The sequence below is a fragment of the Staurois parvus genome, unplaced genomic scaffold (assembly GCF_062004578.1).
Source record: "Staurois parvus isolate SC_StPar_1 unplaced genomic scaffold, SC_StPar_1.0 ptg001220l, whole genome shotgun sequence".
Lineage (NCBI taxonomy): Eukaryota > Metazoa > Chordata > Amphibia > Anura > Ranidae > Staurois > Staurois parvus.
The window spans coordinates 883,636-905,837 of record NW_028319016.1 but is presented as its reverse complement, the minus strand read 5'-3'; the positions used below and the strand labels follow the sequence as shown (position 1 = coordinate 905,837).

The window sequence follows — 22,202 nt, the reverse complement described above, 5'->3', positions numbered from 1 at the left end:
GTTTTCATATAAGTTCACAATCTGATGTTCTAGTTTTCTGGCTTCACCATTTAGTGAGTCATTATTATTATTATTATTATTATTATACAGTATTTATGAAGCGCCAATGGTTCGCTCAGAGCTGTACATTACAGAGGGGGACAGAACATGTGACAGAACAATACCAATACAATGCAAAACATGAGGGGATCGAGGGCCCTGCTCTTTGGAGCTTACAATCTAGGAGGGAGGGGATGGTGGCACAGGAGGAGATAGCTGTGGGGGATGGAGTGGTAGGAAGAGTGGAGGAGGTCGGCAGGTTAGCAGGGGGTGGGGTAGGCTTCCCTGAAGAGATGGGTTTTCAGGGTGCGACTAAAGGAGAGGAGAGTAGGTGATAATCTGATGGGTTGGGGCAGGGAGTTCCAGAGGATGGGCGACACCCTGGAGAAGTCCTGGAGGCGGGCATGGGAGGAGGAGACCAGGGAACTAGAGAGAAGGAGGTCTTGTGAGGAGTGGAGTGTGCGTGCTGGGCGGTACTTGGATATTAGGTCGGTGATGTAGTTCGGGGCAGTATGGTGGACAGCTTTGTATATCAGTGTTAGGATTTTGAATTTGATCCGTTGCGCAATCGGAAGCCAGTGGAGGGATTGGCAGAGGGGGGTGGCGGAGATGGAGCGGTTGGAAAAGTGAATGAGTCTGGCAGCCGTATTCAGGATGGACTGAAGCGGGGATAGCCAGCGGCGAGGCAGGCCAGTGAGGAGGGAGTTGCAGTAGACGAGTCGTGATATGATGAGGGAGTGGATGAGCTGTTTAGTGGTTTCTGGGGTTAGGAACGTGCGGATTTTGGCGATGTTGCGGAGGTGGAGTCGGCACGAGTTTGTTAAAGATTGGACTTGGGGCTGGAAGGATAGGTTGGAGTCGAGAATGACACCAAGTACTCTGGCCTGCGGGGCGGGTTTGATGGTGGCGTTGTTGGATGTGATGGAGAAGTCAATGGGGGGTGGTTTCCGGGCTGGGGGGAAGACAAGAAACTCAGTTTTGGAGAGGTTCAATTTAAGGAAGTGGAGCGACATCCAGTCTGATATGTCGCTCAGCAGGTGTGTGATTCGGCCGGAGACTGAGGGGGTGAGGTGGGGGGTTGAGAGATAGATTTGTGTGTCGTCGGCATAGAGGTGGTAGTTGAAGCCGTGAGAGTGTATGAGTTGGCCAAGGGAGGAGGTGTAGATGGAGAAGAGAAGGGGCCCGAGGAGGAGTCATTGAGCGGATACAAGTACAGTATGTAGGCAGTGAAGGTAAAGGTCCTAACCTGAGTACCAATTAAAGGCCAGCAACTTGAAAGTTATGATAGTTTATATATCTAGTATAACAAATTTACTCTAAAGCTTAACTCCAGATTTTTCCAGTTTAGAATAGGGGATGAGTTAAAAATTCTAAGCTGCCAAGCTGTTATTTTACAGGTAAACAGTTTGGTAGGAGCGCCAAAGCAAATACTCAAAAGTCCAGAACCTTCAATAGGGTTTCCAATAGGGGTCACAGACAAAAGTAACAAGCTAAGAAAGGTAAAAACGGTGGCCCTGGATACAAGTTTTCAGTAGGGGAGTTAACTTACTACTGGTCACGACAGTTCTGAATAGGCAAGACCTACCCCTTGGGAGTGGGGGCTACCCATAGTTGCGTTTCCTTGAGTAAACAGTCTAAAAGGGGGGCCAAAACAAACTTTCAAGATTCCAAAATCTTTTAATAATACAACTGGTTCAGAGTAAGACATGTCTTCATGCCAAACAGATTTGAGCACGCTATTAAAGGTTATCCCTGGTTACTGTGTCACTGCGTCTGAGAGGGTACCCCTGATTTGTGAAAAGTTGCCAAGCCAGAGCTACTGTGCCCAGTGGTAATTTAACTCACCTACCAAAACTTGTGCCCAGTGGCTCATTTTTACCTTTCTTAGGTTTTTTTTTTGGCGTGACCCCATGATAGAGACTTTCCATCACTTTCTGTCCCTATAATGCTCATGCAAGAAATGGGGAGGTGAAGCTGATAAAGGGACAGGAAGCCATGGACAGCAATAAAAACTTTGTATGAAGCCTTTACCCTTTCGTACTGTACTAAAAATGGTTGAGGTGAGCTTTAGGCTCTACCTACATCTGCATATTACGGTCCATATGCAATTTACCATGTTACTGCAACACAACTTCAGTTAGAATTGTTCCCGAAAAGACCTACGATCAGCACAACACAACATACTCTGAAGACTACATACAAATGTGAACTATCTATACATTGTGGTGCGCGGTGTTGGGGAACATAGCGCAGGTCCACTAAAGCTTAAGGCGTGGCACAAAATGAATGGGATGCTTTACCGAGACACATAAGCATGTGGAGAATTCCCACGCCATCCAAAAATAAATTACTGGAGTTAGGCATTTCAAGTGACCCAGTCAGATTCTCAAATGAAGCAAGATGGCACTCCCTTGCAATAGAGGAACTCTCATACCACCTCTCTGGTGGTCGTGTCTTTTATATTTCAATGTTTCTTATAAATTTTTTAAACAGTATAAAACAGAGGAAACAAAACACGCCCACGCAGGGGCTATCAATTGCACATATGGTGGTCGTGTCTTTCAACTTCCCTCCATTCCACCTCTGCACCTTCCATCAGTCTTCTTGGCATTTGACACTTTTGAGGGTGTTGGATACCTATGTACCTCATCCTGCACTGTGGCTCCATCATTCAACCTTTCCCTCACTGCTGTATCCTGTAGTGGTGTAGGGGTCGTTGGATAAAACTACTATCTACAGTGGGGAATACAGGAATTTGGGAATGCCAAGGAGACTAATGGAGGCTATACCTCTGAAACAAAGAGAACGTTTATGACATGGGTCACCTCAAAGGTGAGTATAGGAGCTCTTCTATTGCAGCGAGTGCCATTGGTATTTATTTAGGGACCTAAAGGGGTCTGTTTTAAAAGGAACTTTCCCACTAAGTCATAAATAGCCAGTGATAAGATTATCCATAAAAATTCTATTCTGGACGCTTTTCAGGTTTAAATACAACAACATGCAGATGCAGGAGGCCAAAAACCAAAGAAAAATATTTGTTTTGTCTGCCAAGCAAGAGCCTCCAAACACAACAAGACACTGGTACAAAACAATCCATACAATGTATCCCCTAATGATTTCTGCTTTTTTTGGATCATTGCGTTCCACAGTTTAATTTACTGCCAAAGGCCAAAAACAAAAGAAAGACAAGATGTGCCTCCAAGCACAAAACGGGATTCCACGGATTCCATCATACAATTATAATAATGTTTCCTGGCTTACCTTTCTCCTCTCCTTCTTGTCGTCTTTCTTGGTGAACGCCGTATGGATCCACCAGATTTTGGTAAACATACTGCCATAGGCCAAGCTGAAGCCAAGTCCCAGAAGCCAGAGGCGAGCCTGGATGATGTGGTCAAACCAACGGTAGGCAGGAGAGCAAAGCATGAAGAGAAGATAAGAGGCATAAGAAGTAAAATAATACAAATCTCTTCTGAAACCTGCCATGTGTATTCTGAAAGTCTCTTGTAGGCTATTAGCTCACCTGGCACACTAAAGGGAAGTGCCACGTCTCTATGTGATGCCCATCTAAACCAAGTGGGAAGACAGCAGCGAGAGCCAGTATGCATCCTGCCGCCGTAACGTCATTCAGGTGCGGCTGTGAATTTTGGATGTACCTGAAAGAAAAAGACAGAGCCAGGGATTAGCGATCCTGTAACTTCACCTAGACATGATCATCCTGCATAAGGGCTCATGGACACAGATCTGAATGCAGGTGTATTGTTTTCTTTGGGCTCATGCACATACCTGCATAAAGGTCAATAAAGTTTCACAACATTCATATCCATAAATAAAAAAGAAAAAGTTGCATTAGAGGTCCTGCGTATGGACCCTATTTTAAGCTGTACACATGCTAACGTTTGTGCTAATGTTTACATACCCAGGGGCGGAGCTTGAGGAGTCACAAGGTTGCAATGGCAACCCCGCCCATGCTCCAGGGGGCCAGTGTGTCCTCGCTGTCACATTAAGTTTTACACTGTCTCACAGCGTAGGTAACTCAGTAAACTCAGAGGGCCCAGGCCAGTTGGGCAGGGGCACGTCCAGGTCTGTCCCGATCCCCCTGAGTTTCCGGTTTCACCTACACAGGGTGATGTGGCAAGCCCTCGCCACCAGTGGCGCACCATCTGCTCAGCCTCCCGCCCAGTCCAGTACAGCCCTTCTCTGCTCTGCTGAACCCTGCTCAACTGGACATGTGCACACAAGGTGGGAGCAGGCAGGCCAAACTCTGATCTGCCGGCTGAAAGCAGTGGGCTTGTATGTGAATCTAAAAGTCAGAGGGCCTGCCCACCCTGGGCCCTATGTGTTTCCTCTTTTACATACAGCCCTGCCACTTTTTCCTGGAAGCTTGGAGTGTAGCCTATGGGGGGCCCTAGGTCAACAAGCTTCAAGGTAAGACTCTATACATGCCTACAGCACACATATACTCTATTGGAAGCCAAGAGCTACCTTAGTCCTAGCAATGGAAGCTTCCTTTGTCCTGGTAACAGAGGACACTAAGTAGCTTCTATGAACAGCTGCCTGCATGCTAGCAACGGAGGACACTAGGCTTTTGCTGCCTTCATCCTAGCAACACAAGATGTGAGGCCTCTTCCTTGACAAGTCGCCAGCACCCTAGCAATGGAAGAATGCTAGACTGCTTTCTTGAGAAGCTGACTGCATCCTACTAACAAAGTCATTACATATACACATATACAGTTGTGTCCAAAATTATTCAACCCCCACTGAAATTGAGTGTTTTGGCCAGTTTGACATTGCTTTTGATCATTCAGTCATCTTGCTTACATTTACATTAAAGAGGCACTTGTAGGTCAGACAAATATAACATAACAGTTATAATGAAATAACCACAAATGTCTTTTCTGTGCTCACAGCATTATCAGTTTTATTCAACCCCCAAGTGACATTCAATCTTAGTACTTAGTACAGCATCCTTTTACAGTTATAACAGCTTTTAAACGTGAAGCATAGCTTGACACAAGTGTCTTGCAGCGATCTACGGGTATCTTCGCCCATTCTTCATGGGCAAAGGCCTCCAGTTCAGTCACATTCTTAGGCTTGCGCACTGCAACTGCTTTCTTTAAGTCCCACCAGAGGTTCTCAATCGGATTTAAGTCTGGTGACTGCGATGGCCACTCCAAAATGTTCCAGCCTTTCCTCTGCAACCATGCTCTAGTGGACTTGGAGGTATGCTTGGGATCATTGTCCTGTTGAAAGGTCCAACGTCTCCCAAGCCTCAGGTGTGTGACGGACTGCATCACGTTTCCATCCAATATCTCCTGGTACTGAAGAGAATTCATGGTACCTTGCACACGCTGAAGCTTCCCTGTACCTGCAGAAGCAAAACAGCCCCAAAGCATGATTGACCCTCCACCATGCTTCACAGTAGGCAAGGTGTTCTTTTCATCATAGGCCTTGTTCTTCCTCCTCCAAACATAGCGTTGATCCATGGGCCCAAACAGTTCTAATTTTGTTTCATCAGTCCACAGAACACTATCCCACAACTTTTGTGGTTTGTCCACATGGCTTTTGGCATACTGCAGTCGACTCTTCTTATTCTTTGGAGACAGCAAGGGGGTACGCCTGGGAGTTCTGGCACGGAGGCCTTCATTACGCAGTGTGCGTCTTATTGTCTGGGCTGAAACTTCTGTACCCACATCTGACAAATCTTTTCTCAGTTCCTCAGCAGTCACACGGGGACTTCTCTCCACTCTACGCTTCAGGTAGCGCACAGCAGTCGAAGTCAGCATCTTCTTTCTGCCACGACCAGGTAGCGTTTCAACAGTGCCCTTTGCCTTGAATTTGCGAATGATGCTTCCTAAGGTGTCTCTTGGTATGTTTAACATCTTTGCAATCTTCTTATAGCCATTGCCCTTCCTGTGAAGAGAAATCACCTCTTCTCTTGTCTTCCTGGACCATTCTCTTGCCTTCACCATGTTTGTAACCACACCAGTAAATGTCTAGAAGGAGCTGAGTATCACAGTCATTTTAAAGCTGCCTAATTGGTGCTTATTATGCTTGATTGCTGCTCGGTGACATCCACAGGTGTTTTCAATACCTGATGGAAAGCACCTGTATGAACCTCTGTTCTTCAGAGTGGTAGTCTTTAAGGGGTTGAATAATTGTGGCAATGAAGAAACCACATAAGAACCATTTACTACTGTATTACATAAACAATTGATGTCATTTTAGTTGCATTTGGGTAGTTACAACGTCCTTGTAGGATTTGATTCTGAATACAATTCCAAATGTACACTATAGTCCCTAAACCCCTTTACAGCATTGGGGGTTGAATAATTTTGGACACAACTGTAACTGTAATTCAGGAAACGTTTGAAGAGACCCCACTGTGTTCTTTCCCCATGACATCTGTCAGTTGGAACAGTTTTTTTTAAGCTCCTTGGTGCAATGCTTTGTCAAGCCCCTGTGAACAAAAAAAGTGAACCATAATATCACAGCAAGCAAAAAAAAATGCACAGAGGGTACAGTATGGCCAATCCTCTGAAGAGGAAGGGCCTCTAACCCTGAACTTCCCGGGGCACAAGACTCCTGAGATAGGCAATATATGCCATGGTCTACATAGGCTGAAGCCAGATAGGTCCTACTCCTTAGGGAATAGTTGAGATTGGGCCACTAAGTACTTGTTGAGGTCCTTTCCTGAAGAAAGACCCCACGGGATGGGGAAAGGCAAAAGATTCAAAGGCAACAGAACCTCTCCCCAACATCAAAACAGGCCCCCCTGATAGCCTGCACCCTCCTTGTCTGTGCAAAAAAAACACGCAGTGAGTAAATAAGTGACAAACAACATAAAAAGTGTGCAGTATACAGTGGGCCTCTCCACCAGTATAAAAATTCCCTGGCTAGCTAAAAGGCCACATTGTGCAAGAAAGCATAGCCGACATGTCCTTATGCCAGTGAGAACACCAATGGTGAAGGCCACAAGTGTTTTTCCATCACCCTTGCGATGCTACCCCCAGGCAGCACATCACCAGGAGCTTTTTCCACCTGCAAGCCCTAGACCAGGCAAATGAAGTCCCATTCAAATCAGGAAGGTATTTCAACTTAGGGAGAGCCCTGCCATCAACCGGGCACAAGCCAGGAAACCAGGCCAGATTCAACCCAGGAGGAAAAGGGTCCCTCCCACCATTCCCACCTTATTACATCAGGAGAAATACTAACCGGCACCCCCCAGTCCGAAAGCACCAGTATTCTTTTTCCCTGGTGGGTTCTTAGAGAGGCTGCGGGTTTCATGCCGGTGTATGCACAGCCCGACTCTTGTTCCTGGGGATGTCTGGAGCTGTGAAGGTGAGTGTCTTTCTCTCTCGCCATGGAGGATGGTGGCTGGTGTATGGAGGGCAGTGGTAGTGGAAGGCTCGGGTGGAGGGCAGGGGTGTTCTTGGTCAATGTCAGGCTCTTTCTGCGGCGAGGGGGCGCCAATTTTTGTGTTGCCTACGGCAGCACAAAACCTAAATACACCACTGGTGTAGTACAAGATCTTAGAACTTTGGTGTAAATTCTAAGCACCTTCCACTTCGCACAGAGCTGAGTCACACAACGGATAACCAAAAGCATAAGAACCGCAATGTGCTCACGATCTCTGGCCACCAATCATCAACACAAAGAGCCTATTGTACTCAATTAGCACTGATATTAAAGAATCAAGAGGGTGACCTTCATGTATATAAGTAATTATAAATTATACATAGAATACAGATTCTTTTAGTACATGCTTCACTGAAGTACCATAAGGTCTCTGCTCTTACTATGCCAGAATCCCCCCTCCCCCGTCCAATCTGCTGCCGGAGAACCCAGATTTTACTTTTCACAAAATTTAAAAAATATTAAAATTCAAGTGCATTATTTACACACCCCTACCCCCACGTGACAGCACTTGACCTGGCAATCGATCCCTCAAGCACTGAATTATGAATTGTGGAAGGCAACGGTAAGGGAACACATGACCAGTAACATCAGAAACTGCCTATAATGGGGCAGGGAGGATGGACCCTCTCTCGGGATCCCTTGGTGTTGGCATAAACTGTCAGAAGTGACTTCTGCAGATGGTAGAGGAAGGAGTCAGCAGCCAGAAATCCCACTGGGTGCTTTGGACTGAGGCAAGTATACACTATAGAAGGATATACTTTGTTCATTTATCATTTCAGACGTTTACAACCATTTTAAATTGTACTTTAAGTGAAACCATACTAAGTACAGATTTAATTTAGGTCTGAAATACCTCAGTGAGTACATAAAGTGAACCATGACACAAGGAAGGAAGAAGAACCTAAGATGAGCCTAAGAATCATAGACCCTCGGCGGTCCCCGAGGTGTGTTTCCACTACTCATTTGCTAATGCATTCATCATGTGGTGGAAACCACAACTGTAATTGTGCTTATCTAAGCTGTATTTAATCTTTCCTACATGTATAGCTTGCATAACCCCCTTAAGCTGTTCACCCTTCCACTCCTCTACTTACTCCTTACCTCCTCTCCTCCATCCCCACCCAGCTTATACAATACATTGAACATTTGTCCTTCTCACCTCACATGGCTATTGTAGATGTTGAATGACAGGCAGACAAAGCCCAAGAGTATGCCGAGTCCAGCCAGAACCGAGACAGAAATGAAGAGCTTCTGAGAGACATAGCGGAAAGTGATGATCACTTTGGTGTGGTCAGCAGGAGGAGAACCCCCTAATTACATTTGAAAGAAACAGACAAGGGGAAGTCAGGGTACAATTGTAAAATTACTGGGTTATACAATGTGATATTGGCAAGGGTGGATGGAAGAGTCACTGGATGCAGAAAATGAAGAAGAATGCATGGCAACAAAATTTAATAGGTCCAGGTGATCTTTATTTGCCAGAGTGAGAGCCACAAGCATATCCAATACACTTTGGGGCTTACCAGTCCCCCTTTATCAGGCCTTGTATCTACAGAATAAAAGACTAGGTAGCACACTGGACTAGGATGAAGTGGTCAAAAAGAATCGAATATCACATGTAGGAAGGCTTGTTCAGGTTGGTGGCCAGACTGTCTGACCACCCTGAACGACCCTTCATACACAAAATTTCTAGATTCTTGTTAACCACTATATCATGGTATCATGGACCAGTGGGCTACTTTGTCTTTTATTCTGAACTGCAAGCCTTGGTCAAGGGGGCTTGGTGAACCCAAAAATGCATTGGCCCTGTGACTTTCAAGGTGATAATCAGACTGTTTGACCACCCTGAATGAGCCTTCCTACAAATGTCTAGATTCTTTTTAATAACCTCATTATGGACCAGTGTGATACCTTGTCTTTTACTCTGCAAGCCTTAGTTAAGGGAACTGGATGAGCCCCAAAATACATTAGTTACTTCTGTGATTTTCAAGGAGGCAATCAAACTGTCTGACCACCTTGAATGAGCCTTTCTACACGTTTCTAGATTCTTTTTAATCATGTCATCCTGAACCAGTGTGTTACCTAGTCTTTTATTCTGCAACTGCAAACCTCAATGAAGAGGGACTAGTAAGTCCTAAAATGCATTAACACAGGGGTTAAAATTTTGAGTCCAGACCTACTAGCCAGGCACAAAGCTTTCTCGTGTCCCCCAAGGCGGTGTAGAGCAGGCCTCGTGTCCCCCAAGGGGGTGACGAGCGGGCCTCGTGTCCCCCAAGGCGGTGGAGAGCAGGCCTCGTGTCCCCCAAGGCGAAGGAGAGCGGGCCTCATGTCCTCCAAGGTGGTGGAGAGCAGGCCTCATGTCCTCTAAGGCGGTGGAGAGCGGGCCTCGTGTTCCCCAAGGAGGTGTAGAGCGGGCCTCGTGTCCCCCAAGGCGGTTGAGAGCGGGCCTTGTGTCTCCCACGGTGGTGGAGAGTGGGCCTCGAGTCCCCCACGGCGGTGGAGAGGGTGTCTCCTCTCAGCGTAGGAGAGCAGACCTCTCCTGCACGTGTCCTCTCAGCGGCGCTGCCACTGTAATGGCGAGGAGGCAATCAAATTGTCTGACCACCCTGAATGAGCCTTTCTAAACGTTTCTAGATTCTTTTTAATCATGTCATCCTGAACCAGTGTGCTACCTAGTCTTTTATTCTGCAACTGCAAACCTCAATGAAGAGGGACTAGTAAGTCCTAAAATGCATTAACACAGGGGTTAAAATTTTGAGTCCAGACCTACTAGCCAGGCACACGGTGGTGGAGAGTGGGCCTTGTGTCCCCCAAGGCGGTGACGAGCGGGCCTCGTGTCCCCCAAGGCGGTGGAGAGCAGGCCTCGTGTCCCCTAAGGCGAAGGAGAGCGGGCCTCATGTCCTCCAAGGCGGTGGAGAGCAGGCCTTGTGTCCTCTAAGGAGGTGGAGAGCGGGCCTCGTGTTCCCCAAGGAGGTGTAGAGCGGGCCTCGTGTCCCCCAAGGCGGTTGAGAGCGGGCCTTGTGTCTCCCACGGTGGTGGAGTGTGGGCCTCGAGTCCACCACGGCGGTGGAGAGGGTGTCTGCTCTCAGCATAGGAGAGCAGACCTCTCCTGCACGTGTCCTCTCAGCGGCGCTGCCACTGTAATGGCGATGCCGTGGAAACCAGAAGTTGTAAACCGGAACTCGGCTTCACAATGAGGCTTGGAGCGCATGTGCAGTCGCTCCATGCTTCTTCATCTGTGCTCGCAGCCGCTGCAGAGGAATTTCTCCTTGCATTTGGCGAGCGGCTTTTTCAAGCCCTGCATTAAGATACTCCTTATGCTTGTCACTTTGCCATATAAAATCTTTTTTTTTTTTAATTTTACAAACATGTGGTGCACAAAAACAAACTCCACTTTAACACACACAAAAAGTTCACAGGTACCACACCTAACCCCATTACCCAAGCACTACCATAAAAATTGCTTTTAGTATATTTAATAAACATGACCAGGGTCTGTATAACCCAGAGGTGGAGGTGTATGGAGCCCCCCTTGATGGGATACTGGTTCTCCATTATTGAGGAGATTTGGACGAACTCAACACTGCTATCAAGCGTAATGAGGAACAGCAGTGGAAAATTTGGTTTTACTGGAATGCCTTCTCATTCTCCCAGGGCTGTTGCATTTATCTAGGCCAATAACTCCTGGGCTGGATGTGTCTCTGAGGGTGTAGGCCTCTCACTGGAGATGACGCATGGAGTGACGCCCCCCCCCCCTTTTTTTCTTCCATACTGATTTCCCATCATCTTACACTCCCTCCATCTTCAATAGTGTAGGCTTTCTCTACGCTTAGTAGTTTTTATCTTTGTGTGGGTGTCTGGTTAGATCAACCACACATTCTTCCAAATCATAAAAAATAAACAAATTTTTTCCTAATAAACATATTTGAAGATGTTATGATCAACATTTTATTATCTTATAGAATTTTTTTTGCTGCATTCTACTGTTCCCACCTTAAGAAGATTCAAAGTAAAAATTGTATTAATTGAAACGCGTTGGGGCTTCTCTCTTTGGTGATATGCAGCCAAACCATCGCCTTCTCTGTACAATGCCATGTAGAATGTACTTTTCCTTCTGTTTTTTAAAATTGGATAAATAAAATTGTGTTTTTATATATTTCTTCTGTTGTAATCTTGGTGCTTGTAAAGCCCCGGTTTTTCAAAATGTATGGTTATCTTGGTTCTAAAAGTTCTGGGTCCTTCATGTTGATTGATTCATAGGAGGCTCCTGTTTAATACAGCAGCTCACCGAATTTCATGGCTTTGACTAAGATTTGCTTGATATGTTCTAAGGAGATTCATTGCATCTCTCCCCATTTTTCCAACTTGTGTCATTAATTCCATTCTTGTTTTGTATGCCTTGAGCTGGGATATTGTTGGCTTAAATCTTTTTTCATTGGAGTATCTTTGCACTGTATGACTCCATGGATGGATTCAATAAAAGCTTGAATTAAGAAACAAAAAGGTCACAGGGTGTGTCAATGATCCCCTCTCGAAGATGAAGAACCTCCCTGACCTCCTGGGGATGCAAGGCTCTACTCCTGATGGAGTGCAAGACACTTTGGTCCACCTAGCCAAAAGGCCTGGCAAACCGCTATCCTTGTGGCAAGCTGAATGGCTCTCCCCAAGAGAGACCACTAACCTTTTGGCTAGCCGAATGGCTCTCCCAAAGAGAGACCACTAACCTTGTGGCTAGCCAAATGGCTCTTCCGAAGAGAGACCACTATCCTTGTGGCTAGCCAAAATGGCTCTCCCAAAGAGAGACCACTATTTATGTGGCTAGCCAAATGGCTCTCCCAAAGAGAGACCACTATCTATGTGGCTAGCCGAATGGCTATCCCAAAGAGAGACCAAAAACCTTGCGGCTAGCCGAATGGCTCCTCCGAAAAAGGACCACTATCCTTGTGGCTAGCCGAATGGCTCTTCTGAAGAAAGACCACTATCCTTGTGGCTAGCCAAATGGCTCTCCCAAAGAGAGACTGCTATCCTTGTGGCTAGCCGAATGGCTTTCCGAAGAGGGACTGCTATCTTTGGAGCTAGCCGAATGGCTCTCCCGAAGAAAGACCCATCCCAGACAAAGGAGGAAGGAAACTAAGGCCCACAAATGTTCCCTGTAGACTTCAGGGAAGGTCCAAACACCCCATGATCTTTTGTAAGTAAAAAAAACACACATATAAAGTGCAGTGACAAACGTGAGGAAAATAAATACATAAAAAGTGCTCGTGTCCTAGCTATACAATGGCTAGGACAACTGAACCTATTAGATTATCTGGTGCTGTCACTTCGTGACCATCTTTTTTGCATCACTGGAATAATGATCTCTGTTGGGTTCATCTGTTTTACAGAGAGCTCCCCCGACTACATGCCTTGACATTATTCTTTACACTGGTGTCCAACATTTCAATCTTTGGAGGAATCAATGGAGGAAAGAGGAGGAGTGAAGACATTCAAGGTAGACTAACACGTCTGGGAAAAGGCACGTGCAAGAGTATAGAAGGTAGATAACGAGAGAGAGAGAGCTGGATGAAAGAATTTACATATGGCCATATATCACACTCACCGAACCACTGCTCGTTATTATACCAGGAGAGGTTGTCCTTGGTACTGTCGTAATACCCAATCTTCTTGTAGAGACCACCTTTTCCAACAGAAAACAATGTCCTATTTAACAAAGCACTACAAAAAGCAAATCGATGATGTGACGTGCAAGGAACAGCAATCAATACCACCAATTTCACTGAACTGCCATCAGTTAGAAACTGAAGATTTAAAGCATTTTTGATCAGTTGCCATGAGTAATTGCATTTTATGTTTTTGCTGCACATTACGGGGATCTTTTGTATTACAGTAAAAGTAGGAAATGCACAAGGCGTTCTGCAGTGTGAAACATATCTAAGTCTGGACGAAGAGACAAAATGTTCGCTTTTAATGAGGACCTGTCAAAATCAGGAGGGCTCAGATCACAGGAAGGCAAGTTTTTCAAGGACATAAATGGGAGGGTGTGACGGGAGTCACTTTGTGTGGGGGGCCCATGGAACCCAGGTCACTTTGGAGCGGTGGGGAGACCCCTTCCTCAGCTCCCCATATCCCTCTTATGTGTAAATCACCCTGTGCCCGTTAGGGGTACAGGGTGGTCTGTCCTAATATTGTGTGGGCTTTGTCTCAGACTGTGTAGACATGTTTAGGAGATAGGTGGGGGTTGTGGATTGTTTAATGTTATGTGTATTAGCTTGGTGAGGGGGTGTCTCCAGCAGCCCTCCCTCCTGATGGGACTGTCTGCTGGTGTGAAGTTTGAATTTCTGTGGGTCTCTTGTTACTAAATGTAGATGGCCCCGCCCTGTGTCATTATGCAGGGAGGGGGGATTGTCCCCTGAGTGTATATATCTTGTATCTGTTTTCAAATAAACTATTCTACCTCCTGGTTTACTTCAAGACTGGTGTCGTCTAGTCTTGTATAGTCGGCTGTGGTGTCTGTTGTCGGTGTTCAGACGGGGAAGCGGTATTCTAATGGAAGTACTCAAGTGCAGTCTGGGTCGGTTCCATTACAGAGGGGATCTGTTTAATGTGGGTAAAACCTGTTATTGTTTCCTAGTTTGGCTAGAACAGATAGATTGAAAGCCCAAATGCACCTTCAGTTTAAATCACCTTAATACATTTCAGATGCATCAAAGCAAAAGGTGCACAACATCTTCCAGTTGTTTTTCATTCTAAAGCAGCTACAGCCTGAGAAGAAAAGGCTGTCACCTTCCAGCAGCTGCCAAATGGGACTTTTGTTTGGTTGTTTTTTTGCGGAAGCAGTGGTCTCTCTGGAGAGGCCTGATGCACCCTCTATGAAGCCAAACATTAGCTCAGCAATCAGCAAAGCTCATGCTCCCTATTGATTGGAGAGCTCTGGCACTGACTTAGTAGGGATTATATCCAATCTCTGCAGAGAGGCCACTGCTTCCCAACAGGGAGCAAGGTCCAACTCTGCATCATGTTGGCAGGGGACAGGCTTTTCTACTCTGGTTATGGAAGCTTTAGAAAGAAAACCAACCAACCTCTGCAGAGAGACTACTAGTTCCCCACAAAGTGCAAGGGTCCCACTCTGCAGAATGCAGGCAGGAGAAAGGCTTTTCTATTCAGGATGTGGGAACTTCAGAAGGAAAATCAACTGTAAGGCTTCAAACACTGCTGCAGAGAGCACACTGCTTCCCCATAGGAAGCAACAGCCCCACTCTGCATCTTGCCAGCAGGGAACAGACTTTTCTACTCAGGCTGTGGCAACTTTAGAAAGAAAACCAACTGTAAGGCCTCAAACACCTCTGCAGAAAGTACACAGATTCCTCATAGGAAGAAAAAGTCCCAGCCGGCATCATGCTGGCAGGGGACAGGCTTTTCTACTCTAGGCTGTGGCTGCTTTAGAAAGAAAACCAACTGTAAGGCATCAACTACCTTTTGCTTTTAAGCACCTGAATTGTATTTAGTTGTAGTAACCTGAGGGTTCAAATGGGCTTTAAACTGTTATACCTTTTTTATTTTTTTTTGTCCTTAAAGTAAGACTAATCTTCACAAATTGAAAGGAAATCCTACATTTAGCAGTTATTACAAGAACAGATGTCCTGATGGGAGATTTTAACTCATCTCCTATTCAGGTGACAAATTAGTTTTCCACTTCTCTGTTGTCATCTTGTCCGAAATTGAGAGTGAATCCCCTGTATGGGGACACAACAGTAAAAGAGACCTGACAAAGGTTTAAACTGCTCCATCTCAAACTAGAATGATAGGTTTCTCTGGTGTTCCACTTTAATCAGCAGAGATGAACTGGAAATCTTTTTAAATGTTCCAGCCTTCCTGATCTAGTTCTGGACAGCTAGCACCAATCTGTCAACAGTCTTTTATTCCATACATCAACAAAGAAATCATTCAGACCACTCAATAATTTACTTGTGGATGTCCAAAGTGGAAGTGGCTTGTCATGTTGAATTTCAGCATTTATAGAACAGGAGAGGAGGGGGGTGAATTTTGAGGAGAATGTGTCACTTTGAAGTCAGGCTGGTCTTCTATTGCCTGACATTAAAGATAAAATCAAATACCAAAAGTCAAGCAATCTACCCTTCAAACTGAAGAGATGAAAGACACAAGGAGTTGTGCCACAGGTCAACAAGTCCCACTGTGCAGCCCACAGGTCCAGGACGAGGGGTAGGCAGAGGAGGCACCGCCTTGGGTATTTCAGGAATATATGGCCAGCTTAAACATGTATTGCAATATGTGTGAACCAAATATCCATATTTATTGCAGAGTCTGCTGGAAAGGGTGTATACCAGTGTGCAGAGGGCCCTTTAGAATTTCGTTTGTTTGGGTATTTCAGGAAGACACAAAAATGGCAACATCTACAACCTATGCAGCTGAAGTAGTTCATAGCTCAAGAGAGGAGTCCTTTAGCCTTTTTGCCTTGGGTGCCCAAAGATCTCGTCCCACCACTGGCAACAGGTACCTATCTAGATTGCCTAGTCTTGGATGCCTACCAATCTCCAGCTGCTCACCTTTCAGGGTAGGCTTTCCCTGTCTAGTCCTTAGGTACAAAGCAGGGCTGGGACAAGGGTGGGGCAGGAGGGTCAGGTGCCCTGGGCACTGTGGTATAAAGTTAGGTGGGGTGGGGGGCAATGATTAGAGAGATCCTGCAGCTACAAGCCGACAAGAGTAGCGATAGCATTATTACTGCACCTATCAGCTTAGCATGGAAAGTGACAAGTGGAATCAAGAGAACAGAAGAGAGCTGGGAGGAGGAGGTACAGGCTGTGCTTTCTATCCCCTCCAGCTCCTCCCCTTGCCACCACAGTGCTCCTGCAGGAGGAACAGCTGCCTAGGGTGCTGTGGTATAAAGTGAGGTGGGGGGCACAATGATTGGAGAGTTCCTGCCGCTACAAGCTGACAGGAGTGGCGACAGCAGCATCACTACTCCTGTCAGCTTAGCATGGGAAATGACATGCAGAATTAGGAGAGCAGAAGAGAGCCGGGAGGAGGTGCAGGCTGTGCTCTCTATCTCCACCAGCTCCTCCTCCTGCCACTGCAGTGCTCCTGGATCAGGACTATGCAGGGTTTCCGTACCTGCCACCAGGGGCAGACTGACCATTTGGAAACTTGGGCACTGCCCGAGGGCCCGGGGTCAGTAGGGGGCCCCATGAATTGTCAGCCCGCCCCTGCCTGCCACCATCTCCTCCCAGCAAAGAGGATATGGGGGTGGTTAAGGAGACTTCGGGGGTCAAAAATTTGGTCCCTGGCTACCTGGAAAACTTTGAAATAAACATTCCCACCAAACATGCAATCTTGCTCAGTAGGGTGGTAGTCGAGTCTTCCTGGTTTATCAACCTGGCTTATATCAAATTCTTAAAATGGACCTGAAATCAAAAAGTAAATATTTGCTATGCTGTATGGTACATCCATAAATAGTAAATGTTCCTAGGCACTCCTGTTCTGGAGCCTCATAGTTGTATATTTCCAGTGAGGGATCACTTAAGGCACAGCTGCCTCTGGAGGCAAGTCTCCCCAGATTTGATATAAGACGTGGTAATGTCATTACTGCGCTACTTATGGTTCCCCTTGCTGAAGAGGTAGATGTACCTGAGAACCAGCGCTGTAAGGATCTCCCTATCTCCTGCTACTTCTTGATCATTACCCTTCCCTGCTCCAGTTCTGCATCCTTGGAAAGCCTCTTTAGCATTTGACACTTCCAGGTTAGTTGCATTTGTCTCCCACCATTGCCTTGATTACTTCTTCCAAACCAAGACAGAAACAATTGAGTACTGTCTGTGATAGTTTTCTTATTTGCACTAACATACAATTTTCAGGACAAGCTTTCGGGGTTATGTCCCCTTCTTCAAGGTCCAAGCAGTACTACTTCACAGTTTTAGCAGCTAACACTTTGTGAAGTAGTACTGCTTAGACCTTGAAGAAGGGGACATACCCCGAAAGCTTGACCTGAAAATTGTATGTTAGTGCAAGTAAAAAAAGTATCACGGACAGTACTCAATTGTTGCTGTCGCACGTGCACTAATACGGCTACAATCACCTGCTTCCAAACCGGAAGAGATTGGAGGAAGGAAGCAGTCCTTGGTGGGAGACACAGGCAACCGACACTCCCAGAAGTGTTGAATGTCAAAAGGGGCTTCCCAAGGCTGTAGGGCTAGAACAGAGGAGACAGAAGAAACAGGCCATTGGAGAGATGAGTACAGGGACGGACTGACAACTCATGGGGCCCATGGGCAAAAGGGGATCATGGGGCCCCTGTGTCCTTGACCAAACTCAAAAAAGCCTATGAAAAAGGTACCAGCGTCATCTCATGGGGACCCCTACTGCCCCCGGGCCCTTGGGCAGTGCCCAAGTTTCCAAATGGTCAGTCCGCCCCTGGATGAGTATATGCTGTCCATGACTGCATGGGATTGCTGCATTTGAACCTTTAGAAATGTTATAGAGCATTTTAAAGGTGTTGATGGCACTAATAATATCTTATCCCTCTACAAACATTGGATGGAACATTCAGCAGCTTCAGAACACCCACCTTGTAACTGCTCGATAAGTGTCCAGGCCATACGGGACCCACTGGCATCAAACACCACGTGACCCTAAGGATGGAAGGACAAAGGTCAAACCTCTGCTCAAGTAGTTAGCCCCATCATCAGGGCGCGGTATTGACAGTTGTGTGGATTTGAACACATTGGGAACACGGAGGTAAAAACGATAAAATCAGCACGCAGAGCATTAATGAAAAGACAGAAATGAACTAATTTCAATGGCTGCACTATAGTTGCCTATTAGGCCGAATGTTCTGCACGGCTGTTTTACTGATTATTTAATAACCCAAAAGATCTATAAAGTTCCCTTTTAAACAGAGAACATTGTTAAGGGTCTATTTATAAAGAAAAAATCTCTACTTCTACGAATTAACCAGAATTTTAGATTTTTCACACAGTGTATAAAGCTATGTTTGCGGTGCAAATGGCGAATGTTCGTAAGGTATTTCCTCTTTAAACGTTTTAGTCTATTTTTCTTAGGTTTGAATGTTTTCAGGTTATTTTCTCCTCAGGTTGAATGTTCTTAGAGTATTTTTTCTTTAGGGATCAAATATTTTAGTCTATTTTTCTTAGGCTTGAATGTTTTCGGGTTATTTTCTCCTCAGGTTGAATGTTCAAATGATCTTTTCTCTTTAAGGATCAAATGTTTTAGTTTATTTTTCTTAGGTTTGAATGTTTTCGGGTTATTTTCTTCTCTGGTCAAATGTTCTAAGGATATTTTCTCTTTAGGAATCAAATGCTTTAGTCTATTTTTCTTAGGCTTGAATGTTTTCAGGTTATTTTCTCTACAGGTTGAATGTTCTTAGAGTATTTTCTCTTTAGGAGTCAAATGCCTTAGTTTACTTTTCTTAGGTTTGAATGTTTTTAGGTTATTTTCTCCTCAGGTCAAATGTTCTAAGGATCTTTTCTTATTAACGATCAAATGTTTTAGTCTATTGTTCTTATGTTTGAATGTTTTCAGGTTATTTTCGCCTCAGGCTGAATGATCTTAGAGTATTTTCTCTTTAGGAGTCTAATGCTTTAGTCTATTTTTCTTAGATCTGAATGTTTTTGGGTTATTTTCTTCTCTGGTCAATGTTCTAGGGATCTTTTCTCTTTAAGGATCAAATGTTTTAGTCTATTTTTCTTAGGTTTGAATATTTTCAGGTTATTTTCTCCTCAGGTTGAATGTTCTTAGAGTATTTTCTCTTTAGGGATCAAATGCTTTAGTCTATTTTTCTTAGGTTTGAATGTTTTCAGGTTATTTTCTCCTCAGGTTGAATGTTCTTAGAGTATTTTTTCTTTAGGGATCAAATATTTTAGTCTATTTTTCTTAGGCTTGAATGTTTTCGGGTTATTTTCTCCTCAGGTTGAATGTTCAAATGATCTTTTCTCTTTAAGGATCAAATGTTTTAGTTTATTTTTCTTAGGTTTGAATGTTTTCGGGTTATTTTCTTCTCTGGTCAAATGTTCTAAGGATATTTTCTCTTTAGGAATCAAATGCTTTAGTCTATTTTTCTTAGGCTTGAATGTTTTCAGGTTATTTTCTCTACAGGTTGAATGTTCTTAGAGTATTTTCTCTTTAGGAGTCAAATGCCTTAGTTTACTTTTCTTAGGTTTGAATGTTTTTAGGTTATTTTCTCCTCAGGTCAAATGTTCTAAGGATCTTTTCTTATTAACGATCAAATGTTTTAGTCTATTGTTCTTATGTTTGAATGTTTTCAGGTTATTTTCGCCTCAGGCTGAATGATCTTAGAGTATTTTCTCTTTAGGAGTCTAATGCTTTAGTCTATTTTTCTTAGATCTGAATGTTTTTGGGTTATTTTCTTCTCTGGTCAATGTTCTAGGGATCTTTTCTCTTTAAGGATCAAATGTTTTAGTCTATTTTTCTTAGGTTTGAATATTTTCAGGTTATTTTCTCCTCAGGTTGAATATTCTTAGAGTATTTTCTCTTTAGGGATCAAATGCTTTAGTCTATTTTTCTTAGGTTTGAATGTTTTCAGGTTATTTTCTCCTCAGGTTGAATGTTCTTAGAGTATTTTTTCTTTAGGGATCAAATATTTTAGTCTATTTTTCTTAGGTTTGAATGTTTTCAGGTTATTTTCTTCTCTGGTCAAATATTCTAAGGATCTTTCCTCTTTAGGGTTCAAATATTTTAGTCTATTTTTCTTAGGTTTGAATGTTTTCAGGTTATTTTCTCCTCAGGTTGAATGTTCTTAGAGTATTTTTTCTTTAGGGATCAAATGTTTTAGTCTATTTTTCTTAGGTTTGAATGTTTTCGGGTTATTTTCTTCTCTGGTCAAATGTTCTAAGGATATTTTCTCTTTAGGAATCAAATGCTTTAGTCTATTTTTCTTAGGCTTCAATGTTTTCAGGTTATTTTCTCTACAGGTTGAATGTTCTTAGAGTATTTTCTCTTTAGGAGTCAAATGCCTTAGTTTACTTTTCTTAGGTTTGAATGTTTTCGGGTTATTTTCTTCTCTGGTCAAATGTTCTAAGGATCTTTCCTCTTTAGTGATCAAATATTTTAGTCTATTTTTCTTAGGTTTGAATGTTTTCGGGTTATTTTCTCCTCAGGTTGAATGTTCTTAGAGTATTTTCTCTTTAGGGATCAAATGCTTTAGTCTATTTTTCTTAGGCTTGAATGTTTTCGGGTTATTTTCTCCTCAGGTTGAATGTTCAAATGATCTTTTCTCTTTAAGGATCAAATGTTTTAGTCTATTTTTCTTAGGTTTGAATGTTTTCGGGTTATTTTCTTCTCTGGTCAAATGTTCTAAGGATCTTTCCTCTTTAGTGATCAAATGTTTTAGTCTATTTTTCTTGAGTTTGAATGTTTTCAGGTTATTTTCTCCTCAGGTTGAATGTTCTTAGAGTATTTTCTCTTTAGGGATCAAATGCTTTAGTCTATTTTTCTTAGGTTTGAATGTTTTCAGGTTATTTTCTCCTCAGGTTGAATGTTCTTAGAGTATTTTCTCTTTAGGGATCAAATGCTTTAGTCTATTTTTCTTAGGTTTGAATGTTTTCGGGTTATTTTCTCCTCAGGTTGAATGTTCTTATAGTATTTTCTCTTTAGGAGTCAAATGCCTTAGTTTACTTTTCTTAGGTTTGAATGTTTTTAGGTTATTTTCTCCTCAGGTCAAATGTTCTAAGGATCTTTTCTCTTTAACGATCAAATGTTTTAGTCTGTTTTTCTTAGGTTTGAATGTTTTCAGGTTATTTTCTCTTCAGGTTGAATGTTCTTAGAGTATTTTCTCTTTAGGGATAAAATTCTTTAGTCTATTTTTCTTAGGTTTGAATGTTTTCAGATTATTTTCTCCTCAGGTTGAATATTCTAAGGATCTTTTCTCTTTAGGGATCAAATGTTTTAGTCTAATTTTCTTAGGTTTGAATGTTTTCAGGTTATTTTCTCCTCAGGTTGAATGTTCTTAGAGTATTTTCTCTTTAGGAGTCAAATGCTTTAGTCTATTTTTCTTAGGTTTGAATGTTTTCAAGTTATTTTCTCCTCTTGTGGAATGTTCTTGGGATATTTTCTCTTCTGGTCAATTGTTCTCTCTTTTATTGAAACATTCTTAAAGTAGAGTTCCAGCCTAAATCTAACTAACCTAGTAATGTCCCCCCCGCTTGTAACACCTATTCTGACTAACCTGTGTAAGAAAGATGTATATACTTACCTATTTTCAGACTGCACTGGGCCAATCACATGATCCCCTGCATCAGACACTGGCTGCCGCAGGGGAGAGGGGAAAGCGTTCCAACATCGGCCAATAAAGCCTGCAGCAGTGATATCACCCATAGGTTCCCATGTCTCGGCCATTGTCAGTGCTCCCTCCTCTCCCCTGCTACCGCCCCTTGCTGCCACAGGGGAGCCTGATCACATGACCAGACTAACAGGGTTGAAAATAGGTAAGTATATACATCTTTTTAACACAGGTTCGTCAGCATAGGTGTTACGAAGAAGGAGGAGACATTTTTAGGATTAGATAGATTTAGGCTGGAATTCTACTTTAAGGTACAGGATTTTCACTGTTAAACAAATGTTCTTAGGGTATTTTCTCTGAAGATCAAATGCTCCTAGGGTATTTCCTTTTCTGGCCAAATGTCCTTAGGCTTTTTTCTCTTCTTATTGAATGCCTTTAGGGTATTTTCTCTTATGATCAAATGTTCTTACAGTGTGTC

The 22,202-nt window shown here is 43.7% G+C and overlaps 1 protein-coding gene across 3 annotated transcripts in view; it reads right to left on the bottom strand.

Moving 5' to 3' along the window:
* The window catches only part of GABBR1 (gamma-aminobutyric acid type B receptor subunit 1), a 291,334-nt gene that overhangs the window by 82,122 nt on the left and 187,010 nt on the right, over positions 1-22,202 (bottom strand). For all 3 annotated transcript variants that reach the window (XM_089660238.1, XM_089660239.1, XM_089660240.1), the window contains 5 exons: positions 18,035-18,098; positions 13,055-13,132; positions 8,615-8,765; positions 3,560-3,692; positions 3,301-3,417 (listed from right to left, as the gene is read on the bottom strand). In XM_089660238.1, coding sequence (XP_089516364.1) covers positions 3,301-3,417; positions 3,560-3,692; positions 8,615-8,765; positions 13,055-13,132; positions 18,035-18,098 — 543 coding nt within the window. The remainder of the gene's footprint in view (positions 1-3,300; positions 3,418-3,559; positions 3,693-8,614; positions 8,766-13,054; positions 13,133-18,034; positions 18,099-22,202) is intronic.